Here is a 22,097-nt window from a genome sequence, read left to right on the forward strand (position 1 = left end):
ATTGTCCTTGTAAGATACGCTCTAAACATTATGGAAAATTATATTTGTCCCCGGTGTTTAGAACGCAGGAGAGATGGCAAGAGGTGTTTTCTTGGAGCCTTTTATTTTTGGTGTATGCATTAATGACTGGAAGAGAACGGTGAGGCGCAACTGTTTGAATCTAGTAATTTAACACTACCCATTTCTGGAATAGTCTTGGAGAGAGTTCTGCATGAATGAATCCTTGAGAAAGTTGCGGTTTCTGTGTTTTTACAGTGAAATAATTTTTTCCTTAAAATATGCATGATTTACAAAACATTTTAAAATGCTATTTTTGCTTCCATTTTATAGAATTTGTCTTCAAGATAAGCTTTTGGGTGTTTCTTCGTGCAGTATATCAAATGTGAAGATTGTTTTCAGGAAAATAAATCTGATGTTTTCCTGTGACCCTGACCAACATCGTAGTCTAGATTTGCAGTAATTATTTCTCAGTATAATTGCTGAAATTTCTTTCTTTCTCATGAATTCTAAGGGTATATAACAGTCGGTCTTATAAATATGTATAAATAAATATATATAAGTCTTATATCACAGAGGCACTCAGAGGTTTTTAATTATGTCACTTTGTATGGCTGTAGACATTTCAAAGCACTCCTTTGTGCTCTCTGTTATAAACATATTTTATTTCTTTTGAAGTCTGTGTGATATACATACTAGCAATTAAAAACCCAGCTCAGGCTTTGAGACACAAGGTCTTCTTAATTAAAACTCAAACAAAAGCTACAAGCAAAAGCCCCACTATATGATTAAGGTCTAAAGTGTTATGATACATTAGAATCATTGTTAACTGCTAGGATTTAAAAAAATCAATACACAGGAAAAAGGATCAACTGGTTCCAATTAGTGAAACCAATGAAAGCATCTAGCAAAACATAAAAAACAACGCAACCCAGAACTCCTACACCCAAATCCTGAAGAAATAGGTCCTGATTAGAATAACACCACGGGCTATAAAGGTTTCTCATAATGTATTTATTACCATAATCCAATGAAGTGATATGTTTAGTATTATGTTGTAGCTCTCAAAATCAGAGGGATACTTTTGTTTTGCCGTTTCTCAAGTCATTAGCATTTTGTGTAATATGTTACAAAAACTATATTTCCAGGTCTAACCTGACCTTCTAAATTAAGTGGTGCCTTTTGGAATGACTGAATATTTCAGAAGCACTTTCAACAGTTAATGTTTACATACTCTTTAGTCTGATTTGCTTGAAAAAGTTAATGGATTCCAAAATAAAAATATTTTGGTTAAACTTAACCATGCCCCATTGTAACTATTTGTTATGATTAAGATACCAATAGAATTAGTTAGACTAATGAGTTGTGTGAACTATATTAAACTATATGGTCTTATGCAATATCGATTTTTTTTTTAAATATGAAATACTTTTCTCCAGATTCTGGATTTAAATAGACATATCTGAACTGTACAGACAAAGGCTATTTCTGTGGAAATGAATAGAACTGTTCACTGTACATAGTGCTATTATTTAAATTATGTACATGTAAGTCTTGGCAGGATTAAAGCTGTATTTAGTGCAGAAAAAAAAGAGTCAACATTTTTGTTGCTCTGGTCTTTTGGTCAGAAGGTCATCATATTTCAGTGGCACCTATCACAATCATGCCTGCTTCTAATGTTAAAAGTTAATGACTATTACTGTTTCCAGTTCTTAAAAATCCACAACTATAAATTACATTGTAATCAACCTTTCACATAAATCAAGTTCTCCATATTGTTGAATACATTTTAGAAATAATATCAACCAGGATGCATGCAGTGTATTTCCAGGCACACAATTAATTTGTTACTTACTGCAATCACACATATCAATATATTTTTTTCCCTTACCAGTGTGTTTCTAAGCATAATGATTCTGAGCTAAATATATGAACTCTATACTACATTGAAATCAATTGGACAGCTCTTTTCTGCAGTTTCTCTGCTGTTTTCTGCTTAACTGTGTCCCAAATGGTGTACTAAGAAATAGTATCAACTGTTCATGAGAGGTATTTAAAAGAGAGGCAGACGTGGTGCTGAGGAACAAGGTTTAGTGGTGGTTTTGGCAATATTGGGCTCATGGTTGGACTTGGTGATCTTAAAGGTCCCTTCCAACCTAGACAATGCCGTGATTCTGTGATGGATAATTACACTAATAACAAGGAACTTGAAACAGCAATACGTTTCCTGGGCACATTAGAAAACACTGCCTTCTAGAATTTGATCCATTCTTCATTCGTACAAACAGTGGCAATAAAATATGTAGTATTAAAATGTGCTTATTTTCAAATGTAATTTAATTATTTTAGCAGAAAAGGAATTGGATATAAATTAAAAATTACAAGTGGGTTGTCTTCATTTTTTCTTCAAAAATCTGCCATTGTCTTCTGTTAGTAGGCTGTTTTTATATTGCATATATCTATTTTTAGTTTTTATTGTAACAGCAATTGTTTCCTTTAATAATATAGCCTTTGACTGTAGTTGAAAGGTTTCTATGTTGAAGAAACTTACCACTACTTGGAACTTAAGGCCTTCTCTTCTTACATGGGATGTCAGTGGCAAATTTCCTTTTAACTCAAATCCCAGCTTAGTCACCAATGAAGTTGCTTACCTTTGACAAAATAAAACTTCTACTCAAGACAAATAAAACTTCATATGAAAAAGCAAGTGCCTATGTAGGAGTTTGCACTGCTAGAACAAGAGTGGAACCTCCATTTCTTGTGTTTCATCATGCTTCGCTGCTTTTGGCTATTTGATGCTGTAGACATATAAAGTCAAATTCTAACAAATTAATGAATGTAAGCATTTATCTAGAAGGATGCATATCGGCACATTACTGAAAGGACTGAAATTTTCTGATCTATTTGGATTCTGTGGAAACCTGTAGATGTACTTTATCAGTCTTTGTCTCCGGAGTTTCATATTAAGGAAATCTTTGATTTAAGAGTCAGATATAAAGAACATACTCCCCTGTGGTATTCTGTCTCTATGGACACTAAGCAACCTGGGGAAGGGTGTAAGGAAAGGGCAAACATACAGTAAAATTTTCTCAATATATTCTTCCAATTTCCCATAAAATATGATTAATGGGCTTCTTGATTCAGAGGTGGTACATTCAGGTTTAATGGCCCTTGATAGAATTATCATCTATGAACATGTCAAATCACTTTTGAACCCTTTAATAGACAGCTGGAAAGTCTGCGGGGATAAGCTCAGCAGTTAACAATATGCTGTATATTTGAACCTTGTAGGTGTCCCCTAGATCTTGTGTTATAATGGATACAGAACGGTTGTTCCTTGTTCATCTTCTCTGTTATGCTACATTCAGTTGTCTCTTCTCCCATTTGAAAAGTGAAAATATTTATTCTTTGTGTGAAAGCTGTTCTGTACTTTGGTCACTCTCCTCACTCTTCTTTGCATTTAATTTGGAAAGAAATCTTTTGCAGAAAATATCCCCATTCTGAGCACCATCAACATTTGGCACTGATCAGTGAGAACCTTTGTGGCAATCCTTTTTGCCTCAGTTGATTTTAAACTCCCTTTCTGAATAGGGAGTCTGTCTTGAAGTGGGGTCTTGATGTCTGAATGTTGTGTGGCAATGAGAGCATCCTGACAATATCAAAGATACCAGATATTTTTTCTTAAGAGATATGTAAAAATAGCTTACTGGGAAATTTACGGACTCTGGGCCCAGAGGTGGCTCAGAAATGTCATCTGTAAAATTTAAGGGACATAGAATTGGTACTATGGAAAAGTGAAGTATGATCATACTCAGGAAACTCACATGCAACTGAGAACAGCAAGAAGATAATATGTGACCTGACAGAGCCACTGCCTCAAAAACCTACACTCAATGAGGAACAGCAGAAGAAATACAAGAAGTATTGTCCTCCTCTCTAAACAAGATGACCCTTTGGAAGAGGTTAAATATCAGTATTTTTTTCAAGAGGTCTTGATTTGTCTAACAGTCTCACCTCACTTCAGATCTGACCAATGACATCTGACAGTTTTTCTGCCGAAGGGCAGATCAGCTCATTTTCCTTGGTTTCACCACCTCCTGCCAACATTAAAGTAATTTCAGGCTCATCAGGATCCTCTTGCTCCAATCAGATCATTCACAATACCGCCCTCTTACTTGGTGAGTAAATTGGTCTGAGCTCACTGTTTCCCATCTATCTCTTCCCCAAACATTTATTTTGGATAAAAGTAAATAATGGCTCTCTTTTCCCCTCCTCCAAATTTTTTGTTGGTTCTGGCATGATTTGCCAATAGAGACAATTTTCAAAAACACTAAAAAGATGAAGTCTCATCAATTCATACGAATATACAAATTTTAAAGCAAATTGAGGGTGCTGTATTGAAGCAGTTTCCATAGGAGTTTGTTTGAACAGAGGAAACAGAAATAGAAATCCATTAAAGACATAGCCTGCCCTGATTCCATGAGTTCGTTGTGGGTATTGCCCTCTGTCAATAAAATTAATAGATTTATACCCAGGCAGCTTGATCAGAAGTGGTTCTTTATCATTAGCTCTCAAACTGAAATCCTATTGTTATATATCTATTTTTTCTTACCCTCTTTTCTTTAAATTACTGTTAGTTTGACCCATGTGACCCACATACCCTAATGTTTACCTTGTTCTGTATCAATATGAATTAACAAAGTTTCCCCTCAGTCACATTGTCATAAATGTTCTTTAGGAGTCATACAAGGTTAAGCTGAGACTTGCTCAATAGCTGTTTAAAATTTGCTGCCCCATAGATAGCAGTAAGGAGAGGCTAACTCACTCATCTTGGGAATGAATCCTCATGTCTATTAAGATTTTTTTGAATAGGCTTCCATCACAACAGGTGCACAATTATTTTATGAGTAAAATATTATCAGCCTTCCAAATTAGCCAGGGCAAAATGCAAGTTGTCTGATTAAATAATCAAACCCAATACTTAAAATGCACTTGATTTCCACAGGAATTTTAAGATGTTAAGTCCCAGTCTACCAGTGAAACCGTGATTGTTTGCAGTATGCACGTAGCAGCTTGTAGAGTATCCTGTTTGGTATGTTTTACATAATTCATCCTACATTATACAAGACAAAACCGCTAAAAAAGCATATAATAATAGGTTTTACTTCTAGTCAAACAATTTTATTCTACCAATGAAGGTATTACACTGTGCATTAAAATCAGAAAAAAAAAGTGGGCCACTAATGGAAAATAGTTTGAAAGTGTTCTGCATTCAATTAGGAGGCACATCAGTTTAGAAATACAAACATCCATGTTGTTTTTTAAATAATTTAGTTTATGAAAGGGGAGGGGAAAAAGGAAAATCCTCTGAATCAGTGCAGCTTGCAGTGTGGAGATCACATATGTCACCAGTTATTGAGTAGCTCTGTAAACACGGTGACTCAGAGAATCAAGAAATGAGCAAAATCTGAAACAGTAGGTTCACCACAAATGGAAAACTTAGCAGTGCAGCTGTCAGATGCGGATTACATACAGGTAACTGTTTGTTTTCATATCTGAATGTTTGTCAATCAAGGAATGCTATGAATCAGGAGATGGGATCTCAAATACAAAACCACAAAGTCAGAGACAGCATCTGGAGGAGCTCCAAGCCACAAAAATTAGGGAAGAAGCACAGAGGGAACAAAAACTGTAAATGGATTCTGCCTCTATATACATTGAATTTAAATAATTGTGTTGATACATCAGTAATAATAATTGCTGATAAAAATTATAGTCCTTATTTTGGGCAGCAATATGTTTTACTAAATGTGAAATTAAATGCAATTTGTATTAATTAGGGATAATATGAAAGTATGTAAGCGGTTGACATTTCCAACATTTTTAAACATACTACTATATGTGAAGATACATCTTTTGCATTTGTTTTGACTTGGAAATACTGTAGATTGATATATGCCCCATATGTGTTCTGTTGAAATAAGGTTGTAGTTCTAACCCCAAAGATCAGAAAATTATTTGTAGACAAGATTCACCATACTTTGCAAATTAGTTATGGGATTTGATCATTGATGTAACTGTCTACTAGGCAATTGTAGTTCTCTCTGGAAGCTGGAATGCAGTCTTATTACAGACACTAAACCAAAATCTACTGTTAAAATGCAGGTGGTGTACTCAAGTTGCAGGATTTCAAAAGTCAGTGTAGTGGATACAGACATTTCATCTAGCTTTGTACAACTTAAGTTTTTCTGAATGTGGGAAAGTTTACAGAAATTTCAAGTTTTGATTGGTAACATCAAAGGAATCCAAACAGAGGTTTACTAAGGAAGGTAAAGAAAATGAAATGGGCATAGCTTCTGTGGTTTGTTTTTTCAGATTCATTAAGAATCATAGAGTTCCTTTTAACTTGTAACTGAAAGAACTTTTTTTTACCTTTGCTACTTCAGTCTGGTGCCAGGATCTGTTTGCCCATGTATTGTAGAGATTCTGCAACAGTTACAGGATGACTGTGGATTTTCTTTTAGGGGTTGTAGTGGATAGAGGATATATTAATAAATTAATTACCCCTCTTCTCTATTTTCCCTTTTTCTTCACCTCGCAAGGGTCTTATAGTGTAATTTTGCATCTCTCAGACTTCAGTCAGAGATGAGGGTGCCCACTTCTGAAATGTAAGGATTTTTCTAAAAAGAAGTACTTTAGCCTATCAGGTTATGGTCTGCCACTTTTCAAGATAACAGTTAACAAGATAACAAAGGCACTTTGGGTCTCTCTGCATACTCTCAGATAACATATCTCACCATCAGACAAATATGAACATTTGGTGTTAAGAACTGACCCTGAGCAGGCCATGGTGAGAATTCTCCATCTACTAACCTGGAAAAACCCTAGTCAGTCTCCACACACAGCTGAAGTTTAGTTAATGTCATAGATAGGTAAGTGTCTTCTCTCACATGGATCCAGGTTCTCATGTCAAGTAGCTGTTGTTGCACATCAGAAAAGTAAATGAAACTACTTTTGCATTAGACAGTTGATTCACCAATAGGTATGAATTCCCATACAGGGAAAAAAGTTCTTGCTAAAGTTTCTATCCAAGAGCTCAGAGAAAAAAATGGAAAGGAAATTTTTGGTGTAAAGAGAAAAAAGCACTTCAGAAGTAATCATAAATGGACACACAGGACCATGGAAGAACAGGGAAAGCATATACTTCCACGCTGACCTTATCCCAGCCCCTGACTATTGTCAATTCCAGGGATTTCATAAACCTAATGTGGTTTGTTTATTTCGTATCTGTCATCTAGATCTCTCTCACCCCTTCCAAATACTTGTCTGGTCTCCCCTTGAGCCTATATAAAACTTTGAGCCCATGGCATCTTTTTTCCATGGCTCTAATGTCTACTGTGCGAAGAACTTTTAAGGTGGTGTTTTGTGATTCAGACACATCTATCTCATTTTTTAAAATAGTGTAATGTGTCATCTGAGTCGATGGGTGTTAGATGCTTAACATATTTTTTTTTTTAAAGCATGACCATAGATCTGTCTGCAATAGTAGGAGCTCTAAATCCCTTAAAAAAACCCAGCTCAGAGACACCTGAATCTAAGAAACCCCTTGATCTTTACCGAGATCTTTACGGATGCAGACAAATTGAAATTTTGATGTATATTTAAAATTCATAGAGACGAAATGACCATAAGATACATTGCTTAAGTGCAAAATTATTTTGCAGTGACAATTAGCCTTCATCTTAGTTGGCAATATCTCAGCATCACAGTTACACTGATGTAACTTCTGAGATACACAGCAGAAACAGTGCATCAAGTTGCAATAGGTATGTTTTTCCAGACATAGCTCATTTTTTAAATAAGAGACTTAAAAGGAAGATGACTAACTTTCAAAAGTAATTGAGAGAAGTCTTGGTGGAAATCTGTTCTGCAATAATAAGAGCTCTAAATCCCTTAAAAAACCCAGCTCAGAGACACCTGAATCTAAGAAACCCCTTGATCTTTACCGAGATCTTTACGGATGCAGACAAATTGAAATTTTGATGTATATTTAAAATTCATAGAGACGAAATGACCATAAGATACATTGCTTAAGTGCAAAATTATTTTGCAGTGACAATTAGCCTTCATCTTAGTTGGCAATATCTCAGCATCACAGTTACACTGATGTAACTTCTGAGATACACAGCAGAAACAGTGCATCAAGTTGCAATAGGTATGTTTTTCCAGACATAGCTCATTTTTTAAATAAGAGACTTAAAAGGAAGATGACTAACTTTCAAAAGTAATTGAGAGAAGTCTTGGTGGAAATCTGTTTTCTCTGCTTCTGCTTCTTCTTCATTTGTATTTTTAGTTTTAGTATCTTGTTATGAAAGGAAATAATGAGAAAATTTCAGTCAATGTAGAAATAAAGTAATGACAATGCAACTTGGACAGTGTTTCATTGTCTTAGAGAGAGAAGAACAACCAGGGGATTCCAATTTCTTAAATATATCCCAGGTCTATTTATAATATATTGAATTATAATGGAATTCAAAACCTCTTGGTGTGCTTCCTACATGCTCTCAGTGCTTTAAGATTTATTCTTAATTATCTTTAGACTGTGCTAAAAGTTGTGCCTAAGTTCAGGCCTCTGAATATTAAATTAGATGAAGTCTTTTGAATAGGCATTGTTTGTGTTTTCATTCTGAGTGATCGTGTTTGAGTGGTAGAATACATATATAAGCACAACAAAATAACATCATACCACTCTGGTTTGGGACTGTGAAGAATTTCATTACCAGTGGTTCTGTAGTGAAGGGCTGTGTTAAATGTTTTGGTTTGTGATCAACTAGGTATACAAATAAATTGAATTAAGAAAATTTCCAACTGTACTTTTAGTCGCTTCTAAGAAACATCTGGCTAAACATACTCATGCTTGTGGTTAGAGTATAATTGTACCAGAACACTCTTAGGATGTGTGTGGAACTTCAGTCTGCAAATGTAGGCCACCTCCTTTGTGCTCTGGTTAATGTGATTTAGGAGGTTTTTCTGCAGTTAGAAAATTTGACTGATAATTTTGTAGCATATTTTATAGGAGCTCCTATATCCTTTATAGGAGAGGGTGTCATAGAATTCTAATTTGCTCTGGAATTAGTTCTGTTTATTAATTTATTTATAAAATAAACCTTGAGGGAACAATAAGCAGTTCACTTGTTTGGGTTTTGTTTCTCATAGCCATAGAGTGAGGTTATGGTTATTTAAAAAGACATAAGATAATTCATATTTGTAGCATTAATATGCTTTGCTGAATTGGTTTTACAGATAACTTGGTTGTGTGTAGCACTTTCAATTTATAACTGTTTGGTTATCAAAGAAATTTAAAATAATATTCGGCTTTACAACCCTGAAGCTGCCAATTTCGACCACCTAGTGCCATTATTAATGAACATATCAATGGATCTGTTTTAAAGCCCACTGAAATAAGTGTAAATCCTTCAACTGGCTTCTGTGGGCACATTCTAAATGTATAAAATGTTGTTGCTTTTCCATACATATCAAAGGCTTTTGACTAAATTGTCTCTTCTCAGATGAAGTAGGAAGTTTCTTCTTTACAGCTTCCATGATAGACAGGCTATGCTAATGTCCTTGTTTTGCAATAAACTTTGCTTCTTCATTACTTATCACCAGAGGCAATAAAAATCTTCAGAGGCAAATATAAGTTTTTCATTGATATACTTGTTTGTATTTGTAAGACATGAAAGATGAACATGTAATTAAGATCAAAATTAAAATTTATATTTAAAGTATATAAATCTTGCAGTACTAATACTCCTCATATTTATATTTAGACATTTCTGAGTGGTGTAGCTAATAACTACTAACTAAAAACTCATGGAAGTAACTTATTTAATAAGATATAAAAAGTAACTGCAAGACATCATAAGTCAGAGTACATTTCACAGGGGCACATCTCCTCTCCTGTGTATATTGTGCATTCTGGATGCAGTAGAAGAAATGCATTTGGGTTATAATTTGGAGTGTAAGAAGAGAGGCAAGATTCCTAGAGTGTTTTGGAGTGGGATCCTCAGTGTTAGCTTTAAGGCAAGTGAACTCCAATAATTGAATCCTAATATGTAAATCAGCTGTTTATAAAAAAGCTGCAAGGGCACCTATGGAAAGGATCTCTTCCTTCCTTGCACCCATGCAGAAAAATATTAATTCCTGTCCTTGTTCTCATAGACCTTAGTTCTCATAGTACACAGATGCTCAGGTCCAATATATTGAATATATAATATATATTCAATAATATATATATTATATAATATATATAATTCTCCTTAAAACTAGAATAGCCCTGCAGGAAGATATAGCCACGATATGTTTTTTTCACCTGATTTGCACATGTCCAGCTGCAGGAGTACACATAAAAGCTGTACAGACTTCAAAATTCACCCTTTCTTACCATTAGCCCAAGTATGTATTTATAGATGTTACAGTGCAAAGTACTCCTACTATTTAAAGAGAAGAATCACATTATTTCTACAAATACCATGAAAAAAACAACCACAAAAGCAAAAAAATCCAAACAAACAGAAAAAAAATTAAAAACCTCCTTTTCTGTAGCTTGCTATTTAAAATGGAAAACTTAATTAAAACATTTCCATCTTTCATCATTAATCTATAGTTTAGACAATGTGAGAAGACTGAACTAACAAGCAAAAGCTTCTTTTTACATCATGAACTTTTTTATGAAAGACAAATATGAGCTGATGAAATCAGAAGTAGCTATAAGTTCTGTTATATAGGGAAATTAATGTCATCTAATTCATACGAGCTATACTCATCAAATGAGATATTAAACTAACTTCCTCTAAACTCAGCTTCCTTCCAGTCATTTTTATGCATGTACATATACAATTCTCTTTCCAGAATAAGATTAGATAGAACAGATATTCATTTCATCCCTGTGAGTGAAGATACAATTTTTAATTGGAGAGCTCTTCCTTCCAAACAAGTGCTTTTTTGCACTTGCATCACAACAGGAAGAAATACTAGTTTAAAAAGAATGAAAAATTGTGTAGATCACTTGGAATTGTATCATGTTTACATAATAAAAAAATAAGATTCATTTTGAAGAGTATCATGGTACCCAGAAATCACTTGTTAAAGTTAAAATGGAATATGGAAACAAAATTATTTTTATCCAGCTGTACGCTATTATGAAAGAACAATCAATGAAATGGAGCCATTTCAAAATCAGTCCTGAATTCTCCACTTACATTTTTTTTTTCTCCAGCAGACTCCTAATCTCTCTATGTTGGTTGATAAGATCTTACTTATTTGAGACTGTCATCAATTATGACTCTCCACATTGTAATTCCGAAAAAGATCCTACCTATGATTGTATGAGCAAAACAAAATATAATTTCACATCTAAAAGATGAAGTTAAAAAAATATGTGTTGCACCCTTTTCAGAAATGCTTTATATGAATATTAGAGATGGATTGGCATTCATATATCAGACCATCCATTCTTCCATATCAAGGCATGGGTGCAAATGCTTATCTAGAACTAAAATATTTTTCTTATGTTGTAGAAATGAAAGGTAGGAGTTTTCAATTTATTTCAAACATCTAACACATTCCTTAACTAAATTAAGATATAGTTACATGACTAGGGCATCCATCAGTAAATTTTGTAACTCAGAAGAGGAAAAAATTTTGAAAGAATTATTCAGAAAGAAAAATAATGTATAGGACAAAATGTCATTGTGTTGGAATCCCTCTGAAGCTGGTGCGGGGCAGTATTTCTCTGTGTAAGGACCTCATTCTCAGTTTCACATCTATGTTCTCACATTAAGCTATAAGCTTCTCATGGAGAGAGGTAAGAATTCAATAATTTAATAATTCTTACGTAAGAATTTAATAAGAAAGGGCATTTGAAATTTCTAACACTATGTACAGTTTTGTACATCAAATGATGCTGTTGGAACAAAGCGGTCTGAGACCTAAGACTGGGATTGCGCTGTAGAATATATATATTTTTCAGATTTCTTTACTAACATTTCTACATTCCTAATATAGTGAGTTTTGTAGAAATGAAGAGATAGGATGTTATTAAAAACAACGTCATTCCATAATGTTCAGTGATGAGATATTTTGCACTTCTCATTGACATGTCTGCTATTAGTCCTCTTATAGTTACAAAATTCAGCCAAAGTTGATAAAAGAATCCATGTGTTTTGAGTCAGATTCAGAGACAGAATAATAGGGAAGGTGAACAGCTGGCTTCACTTAGCTATTTATGGGGACATGGGGATCAGCTGTCATACTGTTGTAAATGATATTTCTAATGACATTTCTGGTTCTACATGTATGTGTAAATAATGTGAATAGAGAATTAGGCCAGTTGAGTTGCTAATTCATAGAATCATAGAATTGTCTAGGTTGGGAGGGACCTTTAAGATCCAGTGTAATGAAGAAGCTACAAGCATTGTGAACATCATTGTTACTGAGGGACTTGATTTTTCTGATATTTAGAACTTGTGTTGCGTTTTCAGAAAGAAAAGCTTCGGTTATCTCCATTTCTCTGTGAGACTTGCCCTGTTTTGTTATGTGAGAACTTAAAGCATTATAGGACTGCTGGGTTGGAGTTAGTTGTACAGCCTTTTTAAATGAGAAAAGTTAGAGGATTTACCTTTCAAACCTTTTTTATGACTTTCTTATCTCCTCAAATAAGACATAACATTAGCCTGCTATTGTTTTTTTGTGCTTAATGTGTGTTCTCTGATGGGGAACAGTGAACCAACCTTGTGCCATTTTAACTTCCACAAAAAAAAAAAGGTAATCACGATTTGTGTGGAGATTTTTGCATGGAGAAGGTTCCTGAATCTTATTCCTGCTGTGATGTTTAAGTATTTCTGCTATCCTTACTGCCATAGTTTCTGGCATCTCAGTGTGGTTTTTCTACAGAAGAACTGTTATATAATTACATTATGCTAACTTTTTTTTTTCCTCTCTTTATCAATTCATTCCCAATATCTTTTTTATCCTTTGAATATTCTGGTTTTTAGTATACTATTTCCTTCTATTTGGCCCACAAATAGATTTTGGAATCTTTACCGTTCCTGTCCTCAGGATAACATCCTCCTGCCCTTCCCCCTCCCTGATCTAGGGCAGCACTGTCATCTGTATTTAAATGGGAAAAACTGAAACTGAAGGTCAGGTTATTTTTTCAGCTCTCTCAAGTCCTGAGTGAGTCATCCTAAGGCCATCCAAATGGATGACCACCTTTCCTCCTCTCTTGTTTGTAATTTTTTTTTACTTTAAAAGCACTGGAATTGAGTATCTGAGTCAATAATAATATTAATAAAACAAATTTTGCTCTCTGTATGGCACTACTATGTTTATTTTATTTTTGTATGCTATGCCCTGGGCTACAGTCTTCTCAGTTAACAGAATAAAACTACACATTTTTCTTTTCTCTTTGCATCACATTTTAGTGTTTGTATCACTGTACAGATTACTCGCATCCTGTGGCCTCTGCTATATTATTATATTCTAATTCAGCAAGAAGAAGTTCCTGTGAGTTTTTAGTGGCAATGTATAATACCTATTTCTCTGTTTATAACCAGTATTATCACATTTTTTCCCACATGGAGTCTGAACAGCTTGTATTGAGTATATATGAAGCATTTCTAAATCCAGTGAAAGCACTAAAGCATTCATAACTGAATGTCTCCTTGCTGCTGAAAAACCCTAGGAATAATTTATTCAAAAAATTGTCATTTTCTTTCTTCCACATGCACATGCATGAATTAACACTTAATTTGTACTTGAATTAACACTTAATATGTACTTCTAGTATTATTTAGAATGTAAGGTGACAAGCTCTTCTAGAATTCGAGAGCAATTCTAAGAAACTGGTTAAAGTGTTCTTTCCTTTTTTTAAAAAAAAAGCAAACAATACTAAAGTAGAACTGTATATATGAGATAGAAACAAAATCTCTAAACATCATTTGAGTCCTCCAAGGATTATGTCAGATAGAGTTCTTTTCATGTGTGTTAAAGAAAGCAAGGAGTCCAAGAGATTTGTTGGAATTTTACTTTTTGCTGGTCACAGGTTTGGAGGAGGGGGAGGTTGAAGCTCTGGCTAACATCACATTCTTTCCTACATTCCTGATGTGGATTTACGTTTTAGGACTCAACTGTGGACTGATCACATCCCTAAAGATGAGGCAACATATTGTTATGCTGCTCCTTGAGCTGGCCAGACTTACCATTTGCCTAGCAGATTACTTTGACAATTTTAGAGCTGTTTGGTACTAACTTGTGAAGAGTTTACGTTGATCCGGTCACTGCAGTGTCTTTCTTTTAAACATGTTAGTTTACTTTGATTAGAACTATTATGAAAAACAGTCAAGGAAGAAAACCTCTGAATATAAGATATTCCTCAGGAAACACTTGAGGATTGCTAAGGAGCAATGCAAGAACAAAAAGTCCAGTAAATGTATGAGACCAAAAAAATGTTAAAGGCCACAAAGGAAACGTTCTCTCAGAAAAGGTTGTTATTTGCAGGAGCAAAGCTAAGGTACAAGCCTTTGCTGGAAACGCTAAGGCAGGTAAGCCTGCCTCAGTTGCCCTCAGGTGGTGGCAACTCTTTAGGGGAAATACTCAGCTGGATTACTATATACATTCCTGTGACTTATTTGTTTTTAATAAACTGTTCTGTGATTTTTGAATTCTGCACAAAGGACAAATCCTTCAAATTCTGTTGAGAAGGGGGGAAAAAAAACACCCTGAGTGTGACACTTCGACTTCTGAGGGCACTTAGGCCTAGGGCCTCCTGTCTCTATCCCAGCTCAAGGTCAGGGAGAGATCTGGACACAGATGGCTCTTCTGCACATGTACTGTTTCCCCTGGTAGGCAAGATGTATGTGTGGACGGGATGAAAGCCTTGGTGGTGGGTACAGGACCCTGATGTTTGCCGTGAGAGGTGCTGGCAGCTCAGTTTGCACAGAGCCAGGGAGGTGGCTGTGGTGATGGAGCAGCAACGAGGCCTGCAGTCATGGGGCCCTGCCCTCTCCCTTACCTCTCTGTGGGCATGCTGACGGGGGAAAATGAAGGATCATCGTGACCTCACTGGGGTAATTTCATTTTCGCTCTTCTACCTGCAATTTTATGGCTAGTGTAGGAAAGACGGTCTGGCCTACTCTCCTGTTCTGCAAAATCATCTTAGTCTCAAATCGGTCCCACCTAAGAAATGGCTTAAGCATCTGAGGTTTAATGTATGTGAAAAAAGGCAAATCCTGCAGATTATCAGTAAAGCATTTTCATCCTTCTTATAAGCATAGCTAATATAAGCCATTTTTTGTTGTTTGTTTTTTTTTTTTCCTAAATCTAAATCTGACAAATAGATTTTTTCTCTGCTGAATGTTTTCAGTAGTTCCTAATATTAATTCCTGTTACTGTTTGTGGACATAGGGCATTAATGTTTCCTCGTTTAAATCTTAAAACACAGAATCATTTTGAGACATAAGCTGGGAGGGGTTGGAATCTCACACCTTCACGAGAGAAAATCCGGTGTGGTTTGCATGCTGGACATGTTTGCTGTGCTGCCTTCTGCACTGGGATGCCACAAAGCACAATGGAAGCATTTATAAAACTTTTTATTGATGAAGGACTGGACAGTAGCATATGGGAACATCAACAATTGCTAACTGATCATGAAATAAAGAAATTCCAGTATTCTAGTGTTATAAAAAGAAAGGGGAAAAAAAGTGATTCAGAACTTAGTCATATTGGTTCAGCTGTTGTAACCAAAGACTGATAAGATAATAGAGGTCTTTGTGGCTGTTTTCTACTGAAATACTTTATCTTTATGATGCACTTGGGGCCCTTTAGAGTGGAAAGCTTTTTAAACTGCTGTTGGAGTTAGAACTCAAATTAGATGCTATTGCAATGGCAAGGGGGCTCCTTAGTCAGGCAGCGCTCACAAAGTGACTTTTATCTCCGAAGCCCTTCCATTAGATTGTTACTTTCTTCTGTTTTCCCTGTTTATTTTTGTTGACTTTTGCTGCCCTATTTTGTGGCATTTAAAAGGTGACCCAATCAAAAAAGGGTAAATGCTAAATGCTGGACAGAGCCTGTGAAGTAGAGACATCACAGCCTATCTGATGTGTTCTGCAGAATGCCGTGTTAGACAGAATGGTTTAACCAGGTTATCTCTGGGCAGTTAAGATCAAATACACTTTCTTTTATGTCTAGCATTGTGGTTTTGCTTTCTTTTCAAACAATGTCCATTTAAAAAAAAATCCCAAAAGTAATAGAAGAATTGATTCATAAAGGGCTCTTTTTTTTTTTTATTTTTTTCATGCTTAAATTGCTTATCTTGATTCAAAATCATTTTTGATTGTTGATTGAATTGCTTTGGTTGATGATACTTTGGAACTGCAGCTATGGGATTTAAAACCCTTCTTAATTTCTGGCAAAGTCCACACTTTTCTTGCATCGCTGTCTCTTGATTTCATGAAAGTCACACTATGTGCTTATTCTAAAAACATAACAGAAGTAATCATTTGTGATTTATTAATTTGTATTTCCTGTAAGTGTATGGGGCAAAAGTAAGTTTAGATGCAGTGCATAAACAAGCATGATATTTGTCATGCTTTACACTAATCACAGAATTCAAGAGAACCAATAATACTTTGCAGCTGTGTAGAGATTCCATGCAAAGATCTCAAAGCACTTCAGAAGCATTAACTAACCAGGCATAAAAACCTCTGATTGGTGGTGTTTTACTTTGTGTACATATTGGGAAACTAAGGCGAGCACATTCAAGAACCCACAGTAATTTAGTGTCACAGCTAAGAATCCTATTTCGGCAAGCTTTGGATCATACCTATAAATTTTTGGCTTATTTATGACTCCAGTATTTCATCTTGTATTCACTTGATACAATATGTGGTTTTATCTTGTTTTCTTTTGCTGAGTGTCAAGGAGATTAGTCTAAGTTATACTCTGTAAGTCTAGAAGTCTATTTTTTGTTATTCCTGCTTGCTTTTTTCCTGTGGCAGCAGTTATTACTCTGCCTCTATCTCATAACAACTTGCCACAAGGACAGTTCCAAATTTAACATTGAAAAGCCTCGTGTGTTTGTTGACAGGCATCTATATCTGCATATAGACTGAACATGTAGTAAGAAGTAATAGAAGTGTTGTAAATGGTAAAACAGGGATTGATATAGGAACTAGAGATATATTATGTAGCTCTAATTATAAGATACTAGATTTTTAATCTTTCTCTGGAATGCTTACAGAAATCTAGGTAGATAAAATGCAAGATGATGTTTATGATTTTTAATAAATGCATTGTAAGATGTCTTATGATCTTGCTATTACTTTGTGTACTAGAAATTATGCAGTACAGTGATCAGTTTTAAAAGGTAAGGGTTTGCCACAAGCAGAAATCTTTCTAAATGTAGTTTTGGACCACAAGTTGAACTCTTCTCTCTTTTTCAGCAGATTTATAGCTACTTTTCATTTTCTCTCTCCTGGTAAGATTAACCTGTGACCAGAATTTCTCAAAAGTGCTCTTTGATGCCTTAGTTCTGTTCAATCTGACCATTTTATTTCAATTTGTGCTCAACTCCATACAAAAATAAAGGGTAAAACAATAAGCACACAATGAAAAATTAAAATATTGCTACAACCAAATAATTTTTCAGTTTATGATTATAATCACAAAGATAAGAATATAAAACCAAAGTACTATAAAAAATATTTTTTCTGAACTTTTGATGAGATTACATTTTCTTTTTAAAAATAAGTCCTTAAACACTATTGACTTCCCACCAACACTGAAAATTTTAAATACTGCTGGTAAAGGGAGTCAATGGATCAAATTCAGTATATCTGAAGTTCCTGAAATAAAAGCCCCTAAGAAAAATGTGTCAATTTTAAAGGTCTTTCCTAACTGAGGACCATTTTGTGATAGAGCCAAAGGTTAATAAAATCAGTAGTGAATGTAGCAATTTTACAGATAAGCTATTCACAACAAGTGTAGTTACTTGAATAAAAAGCTAATTCAGTTCTAAAATGCCACATGCAGTAGCAGTGAATAGCTGCTTTTAGGTGCTTTCTGGAGGAGGATAAAATACAGAATCACAGCACTCTTCTTTTCCAGCATCCCTGGCTGCCTGTAAATTGCTGTGAATGGGACTGTAGGCTGACAGGCTCTATTAAGACAAACTGCCTTTCTCATCGGAGAGATAAAATAAATCAGGTGTTTAGTCAAATTAAAATACTTCAGATGGAGCAGGCCCTGGGGAGCACTGATCCACCTGACAAATCTGAGAGAAACTCAAGACAGATGTGTTTTGGGGATAAGGAAGACCCCATGGAAAAAAAAATGCACTGCTGTCTTTGGAGTAAGAGAATGGGATTAGAACAGAGAGCAAGCTATGATATATAATATTTTATGGAAGCTGGCATATTTACTGTATATTTTTTACTAAGCTTTTTGTTTTATCTGGCTTTATGGCAAATATATTTTGCAGATAGCTATATTTTTATTTTATTTATAGATTATTTTTTTTTTTAGTCAGCAGAAGAAGTTTATTTACTGATAATGAGTTTAGGAATGTCATTGCTTCCTGCAGTAAGTGTATGCAAAACAGATGATGATGGCACACAGCTACTGATGACCTCTCTTGGCCCAGCAAGTTCAGCTCAATCTGGTCTGCATTCTGAGCAAGTTGTTTTTTATTGGTATTTAAACTGTAAAATAATGGTTGGGATTTTCCACTCTAAAATTAAATTATGCCTCCCCTCCACACTGTCATACAACAACATTCTGCATCTTAGGCTTTTTCTTGTCTTGAACAGTGTTTGGTTAGGTGTCTTGCAGCTTCATGGAGGTCTTGTTATTTTCCAGGAGCACAGTGTACATTTTGTGGTCATCAGTACTATTCTGTTGTTGGATTACATAGCACAGTACAAATTAAAGAGTAGAGTACTTTAAATGGGGTCATTCATTTCAGATGTGTTTCTCTGGGGGAAGAAAGGAAAGAAAAACACTCACTATGAATTCCTGAATAAGAACAGTTCTGCCTGCTATTGTATAAAATTCAGAAAAAAAGAAAAAGAAATTACCTTATAAATTTGTTGCAACTATAGCAAATGGTTCTAACTAGTCATAACAAAACAATCAAATGTTTTAGCCTTAGTAAGTACTCTTTGTGGTAGCTTTCTACTCATATTATGGAGCAAGTACAAAGTATATAGAATAATATGGAAACGGAGCGGGAGATTAATATCTGCTTTGGGTGTGTAAAATATTTTATGACTGTAAGATCAGGAGCCTGCATTACAATGCCAAAGCTGGTTGACAGATGTGGAAGTCTCACGCTGTGGTTTCCCAGGTGGCAATGGATGGCAATAAGCATCATTTGAGCCAGCAGGTGCTTCCCATTGGGTTTCTAAAATAGGTGGAGTGGTTGATCTCTTCTTGTCACGATGGGCAAGGGAGTTTTTCTTTGGCAGAACAGTCTTTTACTTGTGAAAATGAATTTCAGTCTATAATAAAATACTAAAAAGTGCCTAAATAACCTTTGATTCATGGTGCAAAATTTTCAAGACTGAATAACACAGTTTAAGGAGGTGAAAGTAAGTCTATACTGAATTTGCAGATAACTGAACTGATGTCAACAGTGTGGAGCTTAGTCCAAGCTAATGGATCTTGGTAAGGCAGTATCTTCAGTGCAGACATTTTCCTGGCCACATACCCGCCTAAGCTTACTTTCAAAAATGATCTTCTTTTTGTTTTGAAACAGCTTTTTTGCACAGAACTATTTTATTGCTTCAGTCGTGCATTTTACACTATAGTTTTGCAAGGTGTTCATCTGAACAGTAGAGTGTCCTTCAGTTCAGCTTCATTGCTCCATCATACTTGTGACTAAGAAAATTGCTAACCATTTCTAGAACTTCTACAACAGAAGTTACTCATTTTCCTTTGTCTGGAGGCACGTGTCACATCTATACTGAATTAAGACTTGGCATTACAGGGTTCTTGAAACATCAGTTTATTGCAGACTCTTAAAGCTAAGATAGTTAATAGTGGCTAAGAAATGGAATATTTTCAGTACTTTATTTTGTTAAAAGCAATTAAGAAATGAAGAGACAACCACGTAGCATTTCTTTCTGGGATATTTGGAGTGAATGACTTAAGCCATGCAGTTTCTTTTTCCATTGAAAGCAGTTATAGACAGAGTTTTCTCCTATGCTGCTTTTGCAAATGAAATTCTGTTTAAGAATAATATTGGTCCCATCATAGCACGATGTAAGTAGTAGAGCACCTTGGGTTTGTCACCTGCTTGGCAGGAGTCTGTTTTGTCTTCCCTCCCCTTATGAAACCTGTCAACCTCTTTCTTCTCTTCCCTATATACATCTCTTCCCTATATCCATCTTACTCCTGGGAAGCTGGTGAGGTCATAATTTTGGTGACAGTTTCTCCATTCCCTCCCAGGTTCTGTTCCTCACACATTTGCTTCCTCTTCAAAGTCCTGTGACTTCTTTGTCATGGTCCTCTATTGTGAATGGAGGAAACGAAGTATGTGAATGCCCTCTCCTTTCTGCCACTTCTCACATCATTGTGGCAGTTTACAGACCTGACTCGTTCTTGATTTGGTTCACTTCTTCTCTAACTCTCAGTTCTCCTGCACAACATCGAATTGCTTAATTTATCCCACTTCCAACTTTAAACCCTCTTTCAGATGGTCTTCCAATATTTCTGGACTGCTACCTTACTGTAGTTATATACACTGTGGTGTAGTCTTACAGAGCTGTGGGTCTGAGATGACTACCCAAGGAAATGTAGTGCATGGCTTTAATATAGGAACTGACATTGCTGTTTGTGACAGAGTAACATGTTCAAACGTTAGATGGGATATTTTTGGATTGATTTGCAAAAGGACCCTGTACTTTCTACTTAGGAGACCCGTGCAATTTACCCATAAACAGACCATTAAGCATCATTAGTGCAAAGAATAAATGTACCGTAGTTTCATGTTAATTAAGTGCTCTCTGTAGAGTAAACTTTGAAAGTTAAATGAAAATTTTTAAGCCATTTTCTCAGGTTAGCCATTTCTCTTAGGGACAATAAAGCTCATTTTTAATATGCATTCCATAACCAAAGCTTAAATTTACCCAAATGAACCAGATATATAGGTATTTTAGAGAAATAATCAATAAGCAATTAAGCTGCTTCTTCCATAGTATCTTTTAAATTTTTTTAACATTTTTACATACTTGGGGAAAAAAGATCAACAAAATATATAAAGTGAAGGAAAATTATGTCTAATAAACTATGAATGTATTTATCACACTGGACAGATTTAGATGGAAAAGATATAGGGATTTGTACACAGTGCATCATTAATTACTCCTGTCAGAAAAAAGGAAATGCTCTATATTTTTTCTGCTCCAATTTTTGTTATATCCTCCACTGCTTAGAGCACAGAAAACCAATGTACTAGATTCTTTTGGGATTTGTTACAAAAATATATATATTCAAACTGCCACTTGAAAAAAAGTATGTTGGTGATTCAGGCATTTTTTTGTGAATATTGCTTTGTAACTATTGTCTATCTCATATTTACAGTACATCTTTCCTGCACATTTAGGTACACCAGAAAGCCTGGCAGAAAAAGAGCGACAGCTCTCTACTATGATCACCCAGCTGATCAGCTTACGGGAGCAGCTCCTGGCTGCCCATGATGAACAGAAAAAGCTGGCAGCCTCACAAATTGAAAAACAACGGCAGCAAATGGACCTTGCTCGCCAACAGCAAGAACAGGTGAGGCTCCAAGAAAGAAACCTGTGAAAATGTTTCATGCAGAATGCTTATCATAAAGACTTCTCTGCTTGGTGTTTCCTTTCATCTTTTTTTTTTTTTGTTAAAAGAGCTTAAATATCTTCAGAAATTACATCTTTTTTCAGAAAGAGAAAATATTATAAGACCCTGAGGAAAAAAGTGGGTGTGGACATTCAAATAATTTCTTTCCTAGAATAAATGGCATTTGATAGATTTCAGAGTCCTTTTTTTTGCACTAAGATGGAATT

General features: G+C 35.1%; 1 protein-coding gene across 1 annotated transcript in view; it reads left to right on the plus strand.

Annotated features, from left to right (window-relative positions):
* The window catches only part of SOX6 (SRY-box 6), a 272,975-nt gene that overhangs the window by 96,602 nt on the left and 154,276 nt on the right, over window positions 1-22,097 (plus strand). The window contains exon 6 of the mRNA XM_014962253.1: window positions 21,659-21,831. Coding sequence (XP_014817739.1) covers window positions 21,659-21,831 — 173 coding nt within the window. The remainder of the gene's footprint in view (window positions 1-21,658; window positions 21,832-22,097) is intronic.

Source organism: Calidris pugnax, unplaced genomic scaffold (genome assembly GCF_001431845.1).
Source record: "Calidris pugnax isolate Ruff unplaced genomic scaffold, ASM143184v1 scaffold593, whole genome shotgun sequence".
Lineage (NCBI taxonomy): Eukaryota > Metazoa > Chordata > Aves > Charadriiformes > Scolopacidae > Calidris > Calidris pugnax.